General features: G+C 40.2%; 1 protein-coding gene across 3 annotated transcripts in view; it reads right to left on the bottom strand.

Annotated features, from left to right (window-relative positions):
• Positions 1 to 9,508, bottom strand: part of BCKDHB (branched chain keto acid dehydrogenase E1 subunit beta) — a 395,605-nt gene that overhangs the window by 206,966 nt on the left and 179,131 nt on the right. For 2 of the 3 annotated variants that reach the window (XM_019520436.1, XM_019520438.1), the window contains exon 9: positions 3,529 to 3,535. The exons of the other annotated variant lie outside the window; for it this stretch is intronic. In XM_019520436.1, coding sequence (XP_019375981.1) covers positions 3,529 to 3,535 — 7 coding nt within the window. The remainder of the gene's footprint in view (positions 1 to 3,528; positions 3,536 to 9,508) is intronic. 3 annotated transcript variants of the gene reach the window in all.

Consider the following 9,508-nt stretch of genomic DNA (forward strand, 5'->3'; position numbering starts at 1 on the left):
CTTAAAACTAATAAAAAATGAAACTTTATTATCCAGTTATATGGCGGCATAAAAGTTGCAGAAAAAAATAAATGAATTGAATTTTTGCCATTCGGTTGCAAAAACTCTAAAAAAGCAGAAATTTCTAGGTCAATTCTTAATTTTTCCTTTTGGTAGTGATGTACTACTAATGCAGCACAGTATAAAGAGAAACAGCATTGCTTACAGTTGCTTCAGTTATAAGTCCTTGCTGCCTCCCTACAAACTCCCTTTGTTCCCCCTAAACCCCCATGAACTCCACCTGTCCCTAGCCCATCCCACAGACTCTGTCTGCCCCCACCCCCATTCCCCCGTGGGAGCCACTGGCCCCCCTGAGAATCTGCTTGCCCCCCCCCAAGCTCCTACTCACTAGCCCCTCTATCTCAGTTTACCTTAGATCAGGTAGTCATTTTATCTAAACTGTATCTAAACTCCCCCTAAACTTCCTGAATATCTGTACGCATCCTGTGTGTGCATGGTCATATATGAACCAATTGTGTGTATATATGAACTAAATGAATATACCTATTCTGTTATAGCATGCAGCATAAACACTATCTAAATATTTCCCAAGAGAGACAGTGCATAAGCAACCACAGTTTAAGTAAAAATCTGATTAAAAGAGTGGCTTACATAACAGTGTAAAAACATTTGTTGAAAGTAAAACTGATTTCCACTCAAGTCTAAAGATAAAGGACAAGCCAAAATTGGTTGCTGTTTCTCCCATAATGGTCAAATACATTTCACTTTGGTTTCATGTCAATCCTTTTACCGATAATAAGAAACATATACCCCACCATTTCTAAGACTGAGCTAATATGTTGGCTGGTTGAACTCAGTAAGAGTGGTTTACCTGTTCTAGATAAAAATGAGGCAGCATTTCAAATTCAGTTTAAATAGAATGGCTAATTTAGATGGCCAGGCCAAGATGTTTCAAGAATAATTAACTAGATAAAATGAACTTTGTTGCAATCTTAAGTCTTTTTCTTAAAAGCAAAAAAATAAGGAGATTGTTTTCTTAAGATTTAGATTTGTAAGCCAACAAAAATATATAGGAACAGATTTTGCAAAGTGATTAATGATTTTGGTGGCCTAACTCAAGACACCATAAGCGTATTGCTTTTCATAAGGAAAACAAAATCCTCAGTCACTTTTGGAAATCTTCTCTATTGGTCTTAAGATCTCACATCCAGCTAATAGTTCCCTTACTGCCATGCCAAAGGAATGAGGTCAAACAACTTCTGATCTCAAAGGCTAGCCCACAAAAGCTGGGCACACCATGAAGTTAGTGTTCACAGTCCACATGCAGAGAAGTATGTATTCTTCCTCATGCTCATTTTATAGTTGTTGGTCATAGGATTACAAAAGCACAAGAGGGAGACTTCTGTCCAATTTCCTCTTACAGAATAAAATTACTACCTAATTGGTGAATATTTAAAAGGGGCATGAAAGCTTTACTAAAGTTATAGAAGAAAAAAAAAAAAAGAGTCGGGAGGGCCCTTCGGAGGTCATCTCATCCAACCCCCTATTGAAGGCAGGATCACCACCATCTAAACCACTCTAGTCAAGCATTTGTCTAACCAATTCTTAAAAACTTCCGTAGATGGAGAGTCTCAGTGATTCTTCTTCTGCTAAATCCCTCTTCCTCTTCTGCTGCAACATCCTAGAAGAGGGGTTTTCAACCTTTTTTAACAAGTGTACCCCACATCCATCCACAGAAGGGTGCCTCCTTGCCATCAGTTATTGGCTGAGCACAGCAGCCTGATGGCCAGTCAAGAGAGCAAGCTGGTGGTGGGGGTGGGGAGGCGCCACTGTGGGCCATATGGGACCGGAGGCACATGGCATTCCCCTGCCTCGGGTAAGAGGCAATATGTGGACATGTGCCAGGGGAGATGCCACTGCCACACTCTGGGATGTGCTGTCCCCACCTGCCCAAATGTATCCCCTATGACTTTTCAAAGTACCCCTAGGGGTACGCATACCCCTGGTAGACAACCCCTTACCTAGAAACTCCTTCTTTCTCCCTTACCTGATCAGCAAGCTTACAGCAAAACAGGTTATAAAGGAGGCTGGGGCAAACTCCCTTGTTTGTTGGATCCTGGTACCACTATGTTCTGGTTGGTACCTCATTCATGTTGCTATACACTAATTATATGTTTTCAGCAGCTGAGAACAGTTCACTGCTCACTACTCCAAACAATCATGTCAACTAGCAAGCAAACTGAGCCCAGACTACAAAGTCCAAGCCAGGTGGAACTTCTCTCCACCACTCACAAATCTTTGTTCCTGAGGCATACAAAGCTTCCTACTCCTCTCCCAGCCTGGAGTCCCAACTCAGACACCCTTCTTTGCTGGCCTGTTTACTGGCTCTTAATGCTGCTCCCTCCTTGTGTCAGAATGAATAAATCCCTACTCATTCATTCTTCTTCCTTAGCCTGGACAGACACAAACAGTTTCAGTAAAATCATGGCTTTCTTCCAGGCAATACACAAATCAATTGTGAATTCTTCCAAGAGGACTTATTTTATTAATTAATAAATAATTTTAGATTGAAAAACACTGTCATAGAAAACAAGAAACTATAACTAAAACTACTTTTCCTACCGGATCTATTGTGTACAGCCAAGTTCTCACCAATTCAAAAGAAAGATAAACAGAACTAAAAATGTGTAATCTATTGTTTTCACTTTTGCCCCCAAAAATAAAAAAAAATTAAAATCTGCTTTTGATGCTCATACAAATGCATGCACCACAGCACCAGGCACTTTTAAAAGTGCCCAGAGCTGCACAAATGCTCTTTGGGTGAACATCAAACTTATCTAAAAAGATTTATCACATATGGTAAAAATAGTCCTTAAAAATCCCAGCACAGTGACCATTTATTCCATACAGTCTTTAAGCATCCCCATGCACAGAGCACTGACAACTAATACCCCAGTTTAGAGCATCTACTGCTGCTTCTGTCACTTCCTAAGGCTCTTCTCCTCTTCTGTAAAACCCTTCCTGCTAAAATGCTTCCAATAGGAACTCTCACGTCTGTCTATTGGGAGTTCTTTCCTCATAAGGGGACGGTTCATCACTTTTCCTTGCTGTTTTCTGCAGTGGACAGATTACCAGACAAATCCTTCTGATGTTCCATTTAGCCTTCAGTCTTAGTTTCTACCTCTCTGGCTTACAGAAGTGCTGTTCTTGATGCCCATCAGTGCTCCTCAAGCCTTTTGCTTTTCTAGCCCTCCATTTCAGAAAGATAAACTCCTCTCAAATTCCTTTGGCTTTTTTCAAGATACTGTTGTAGCTCTTGACAGAGACTTCCAACTAGATTCCAGTTCCTGCTTTCTCTGTTATAACTCTACTAGTTCCAGATGTCAATCCTCCTTCTTAATTAGGCCCAACTGGGAAACACCTGTTTTGTCACCTGGATTCACTTTAAAGAGGCCCACCATCATGTGACAAGAAGTCTACCCAAAATAGCCATGGTTATATTGAGGGACCATTATATCTAGTAATGAATATGCACCTTGACAAGTTTGGCTTTTCTCTCTCCATGTAAAATCCAAAATGTTTGTGTCTGAACAGAAAGCAAAATGCAAAAAGTATTAGAAGTCTAGAACACATGAGACACGAAGAAGGTTTGGAAGAACTGAGATTATTTAGTTTGGAGAAGAGAAGATTGAGCAGGGATTTGATAACAATCTTCAAATACAGAAAATGTTGTCATAAAGAGGTTCTCCATTTGCACAGAAGATGGGCTGAAATTACAAGGGAGATACAGGTTAGATATTAGGAAGAATTTTCCAGACCTATTTTTTTATGATACCATATTATAAACAAAATATTTTCAAGTTCAATGAACCAGTAATTTTAACAAAATTTTCTTTTATCAGAAAGTTCCTAGGCAGAGCAAGTTTCTAGTTCCCACTGGTTCAGCTACTCAAGCCAACATACAGCTGAAGAAATTCAAATGATTTTTGAAAACAGGGGTAAGTGAAGTGGAAGTAGATTCGCATCTCTCAACTAAGCTACCAAAACGAGATCCAGGACATATGAACACTTCATTGAATTGGTAACTGAAGCAAGTGAATTAATCTTCACTTCTTTTTAGCAATTAAGAAGGTCTCTAATGAAAAAACTGTAAGATGTCACATTCATCTCTGCAAAAAGTACCTTAGTTGGCTAACATTTCATTTTAGGGGGCAAGTACAACCCCAAAGGCAAGACCAAAGAAACCTACTTTGCACAACTGAATAAACCTAGACCCTGAAAAATTTAATCCTCAACCCCCACCCCGCTTCCAGGAAGCCAGACCACAAGAGCTACTAGGTTCTTCTTACTACCTTTGCTGTGGAATAGATCTGCCACATCAAGAACAACTTAAAGATTGGTATTTATCACCAATAGTCTTTCAGAAATCAGCAAAGAAAATTCTTCTGTAACATCAGAGGATACACCTTGCCTGAAGCTTTAAATATTTTTCAGAGATCAAAAGACCATAAGTGACCAACAGGATCTGTAATTTGCAACCCTGAACATATTGTCCATAATGTCTATATTATGTATGGACAATCACTGAAAGGAGAAGCATCCATCCATACAACTGCTTTAAACTAAAGCTGAGCCAGAAACATGAAGAAATGTTTTCCCTAATAAATCCATACCTACCATTTAATCACATGGCTTTCACAGGGAAGGAGCTTGTAGTAATGTGGCAGTCTGCTAGCTTAAGGATCCTGGGAACAGTGTGCAGGCTTGCAAGGGCTACAGTCCAAGCTGTAGGCAGTTAGGAGTGATTACAGGCTGCCTAGGAGGACTGGGCCAGCTGAGAGAGATAATTAGCTGGCCACAGACTCCCAGGGAAGGTAACTGAGAGCAGGTCAGAGGAATGTTGGGAGTTGAGAGCCAAAGTAAGGCTGAGAGAAAAGTCCCAGGGAACTGAAAGTGAGAGCAGAGAGGGAGAGAGTTGGCAGATGAGCTCAGGCTAGACCCAGTAGATCATGCCAAAAGTGTCCTCTCCCAGAGAACCATGAGTACAGTGGTGAGACTGAGAGCTTTTCCAGTTGCTGGAGGGACAGAGGGAAAGAGTGGGTGAGTGGCAGCAAAACAATGCCTGAGGACTCTCTTAGGGTTTGGGAGAAGACCCTGTTTAGGTGTTTTGTTTATGGACTGAGTTTGGTTATGTTGACTCCTGGTGGAAGGAAGTTTGTCCCAGAGGAATAAAGACAGTGGCAAAAGACTGTAAATGACAACTGAAAAAACATTTGGTTGAGTGAGCAATTCCCCAACCCACTAAAGATCTCCTTTTATGATTGACTAAAGCTCCATTTTCTCACCCAAATACCCAGCACAAAAGCAGAAGGTCTTTGCCATGCTTTGACATACGCATGTTCTAACAAGCCAAACATCTGTAAGCTAGTGCCCACATTAGAGAAATACATTATCCCTGGGCTCACATAGCTTCAGCAGGGGACAGCTACATCCTGAACAGGAAATCAAGCACACAGAAAAGTACTTATCTCAAGTACTAGAAGAAGCAGTCAGTTTAGTCTGGCACTAATTCATGCTAAAATAGCCCTGTTGATAAGCAGGCTAATTAGCTAGGCACAGTTCCTCTAGATATACCTGGTTCAGCATGCTCCCTCTAAAGCATCCACCATGCCACTATCAGAGACAGGACACTGGGCTAAATGAACTGTTGCTCTGACCTACTACATTGCGTGTACTCACCAGTACTGCATTGCATTGTACTTACCAGATGTCCTTTAAATTTTGGCAACTGCAGCTGCATTGATGCAGCAAGCATTTCTCTCCCTGCACAGGCTGAAGCAGTGGCACAGGCTGCTCCTGCTTTGCCACATGGTCCTCCAACACAGACTGCAGCAGTTGCAGCATGGGTTCTCTGGGGCTGCTATTCTGGCATTCCCTGAAAAAGCACCAGGGACTGGTGCCTCAATCACCCCTACTCCCATCCCCCCAAAAGCTACACTAGTGTTATGTACAGTCAGTCTTCCAAGTCTAGCTAAACCAATATATCAGACTCCAAAATTGTTAGTGAAGCTTCTCTCATATAATATTTTCCAAACCCAAAGATACTCTTTCAATTAGGAACAAAATTAAAAACTCCTTAATGTATTTTTATTTCTTTATGCAATTTAACACTTCACCCAAATAAATATTTGTGTGTCTATCACTTGTTGCCAACCACAGGCATTGTGGCAACCAGTGATTGGAAAAGTTCCCTTAAAATTCAGAATAAATTTTGAGTAGTGATTAAAGAACCTAATTCCTTATTTTTAAAATAGAAGGTTTAAATCTGCCAAATGGCATGGGACAAGTTTTAATCATTCATATTGGTGCCTAGATAACATGGTGATATTTAATACAAATGCCAAAGAGAAAGATAGATAGACTCCAGAATGCTACTTAGTAAACAAAAAAAGTGTCCATATAATCAAGGGCAGAGTTGAAAGTGGCAGAATTCTAATTTTTTTTTAGTCATTTGCAAACTAAGCTACTTCCAAAAACATTAGAAAACATGTAATATTTTTTCAGCTGTATGGTAGACCAAGAAGGTCCTCAAATAAAATGCAGTGTAGTAGTACCAAGCTAAGTTATCACTTGTTGTTTTTTCTTCAGGGAAGTTTAAAACACTTTACAAATCATGATAAAAAGGCTTTAGCCGAAGTGCCTTTCCGATTTAGAATACAATGTACTAGTTTCCTAACAATACTGACAACCGTTATAAAATCAAAGTAGATTTTGTTTAGACAAGTAAATAACAAGCTCACATATGGCCCAGAACAGGAAATGGACTGCTTGTTCATTTCAGAAGCTAAAATTAAAAAAAAAAACTAAGAATTAATCATTCTCTATATAGAATTTAGGCCAAACAAATTCCCTTCACAAGACTGTGACTACCACTAAACAAACAGTAACATTAAGTTAAAGTATTTGACAAGGATAATTTAAATTGCTTCAAAGACTGACAAGTTTCACCTTTTTTCATTCAAGCTTTGAAGTTATGGAGGGAAGGGAAGGAGGAAAGTAGGGAGGGAAAAGGATATACACATTTTGTAGTTCTATCTTGTTTCTGAACTAATGGCTCACTCTTCAAGACTTTTCTGCTTTAATTAATGTCTAGTAAGAATCTCATTGTCATTTGCCCAAGTTTTATGGCAAACCTACAGAACAGTTATTAATCCTCCACAATATTACCTCTATCTGCTTATCAGGCTCATAAACTACACTCCTGACTGACAGTTAATGAGGTTTTCATATTCACAGAGTAACCACGTTTTTTATTCTATTTACTCTTTATTTCAGATAAATGGGAGTTAAGCAAAAAAAAGTATAAAGTCTTCATGAGAGAACACAATACGTCTCTTTTTATAGAAAGTGATGTGCATCATGTTATATAGCTGTTTATATACAAAATAAAAAATAGCATATACCTCCAGTAGACTTCTAAAAAAATTGTGACCCTGCATGCAGAAAATATCTTATATCTTCCCTCTGTTTCTTAAATTACCTTAAAAACATCCATTTTGATTGTTGTGGCATATGCAGTAGATGTATATTACTTCATGCTAAAGAGAAAGCCTAGAAAAGGATGTAGCTGGAATCTAGGTGCTTATGTCCACAATCCCAATCCAAAAATCCCCGCTCAATGGGCAATTACTGCTGGAACACACCAGATGCCTCCCTGTTTGTCTGACAATTCTCTAGACACTTGCAATTCTGCTCTGTTCCTGCCATGCTCAGACAGCCTAACCAAGTAGGAGTCTAGCTCCTGCCTAAGTCCCACTGGAATTCAGAAATTAGGTGAAGAAGTCTCCAGATGCACTGAGGAGCCTAATCCAGTAGAGACGCTCACAAGATCAAACCACTCAAAATACTGCTGTAGGCACTTGCTTTTTAAAATGTAACAGGAGATGTACATGGGGATGAGACCCACCTTTAATGTGGATATCATCATCACATTAGTGGTGATGTGCAACTAGAGCAACATCTAAGATATTGGAGACATGGGTTCCAGGACCTCCTCATCCTGAGGGGTTCAAACCCACAACTTGTACCAGGAAAATGCCACACTATAGATAGACTGGGATGACAAATACCACTCAATTCCTCCTTTGGCCACTGTACAGCCAAGAATGCAAAACTCAAAGCAAGCAAGAATCAGCATGACCTGCAACTTAATGATTAGGGCATTCATCCAGGAGAAGGAAAGCCTGGGTTCTATCTCCTTCTCCCAGGATTATTTCAGTTTTGCTTTTGCTTGTTTTCAAAAGCATGACCGGCTTAAATATCACATTAAGAAAAACAAATTAATAGTAATAGGAATGAGAACCTAAATCTCTAGATTCTGGATTCTACTCCAGGAGTCAGGAGACAGAAGTTAGGCATTACCGCACCTAACATATAGGTGTCCAAGTATTTTATTTTTGTCTGTCCCCAAATTCTTCTAGAATATAAATGCAAGACCTTATCTTGCACAATTGTATCAAGTAGATTTGCCCTCTACTGCAGTGGTTGAAGAATCAAGCCCTTAGTCACAGAACAGTGTATACCATCAATAGTCTGAGGCAACTATGAGGTTCTTGGCAGGAGAATTAAGGAGCTTGGAACACAAGTGGTGGTGTCATTGAACCTCCCAGCAGAAGGCAAGGGCCCTGCCAGGGACCATCATATCCTGGAAGTGAATGCATGTCTAGGATGGTAGTGTTGACATGAAGGTTTTGGATTCTTCAATAACAGGTAGATGTTCTGGGGAGGAGGATTGCTATCAAGATCAATTAACTTCATCCCAGGGTAGTGAAAGAACTGGCAGAAGAGCTCTCCAAGCCCCTGGCAATGATATTCATGAAGTTGTGGGAGACAGGTGAGGCAGCAAAGGACTGGAAAAGGGCCAAGGTAGTGCCCCTCTTTAAAAAAAGGGAAAAAGGAGGACCCAGGGACCACCTCAATACCCAGGAACTTACTGGAGCATATCCTGAGGAAATCCAAGTGCAAACATTTGGAAGAAATAAGGTTGATTACAACCAGCGAGTATGGATGTATTCAAAACATCTTGTCAAACAAACTGGTTCTTCTTTGACAGAGTAATTTTGACAAGTAGGTCAAGGGAATGCTGTGGATACAGTATACCTGGACTTCAGGAAGACTTGTGAAAAGGCCCCATATGGCCTTCTCATAAAGAAATTGGAGAAATATGGGCTGGATAAAACTATGATAAGGTTGATAAATGAACTAGCTCAGTAGCTGAAAGCAAAGGGTAATTATAAATGTATCCACATCAGAATGGCAGGAAGTTGAGTGGAGTCCCACAAAGTCTGTCCTAGCCCAGTGCTGTTCTGTTTGTTTATCAGTGATTCAGGTGTGGCACTGAGAGCTTCTCGAGCAAGTCTGCAGACGACATAAAACAGGGAAGGACTGTGAACATGTAGGAAGATGGGAGTGCAATTCAAAAGGATCTCAACAGTTGGAAAGCTGGGCT

This window comes from Gavialis gangeticus, unplaced genomic scaffold (assembly GCF_001723915.1).
Source record: "Gavialis gangeticus isolate Ggan-Ray unplaced genomic scaffold, GavGan_comp1, whole genome shotgun sequence".
Lineage (NCBI taxonomy): Eukaryota > Metazoa > Chordata > Crocodylia > Gavialidae > Gavialis > Gavialis gangeticus.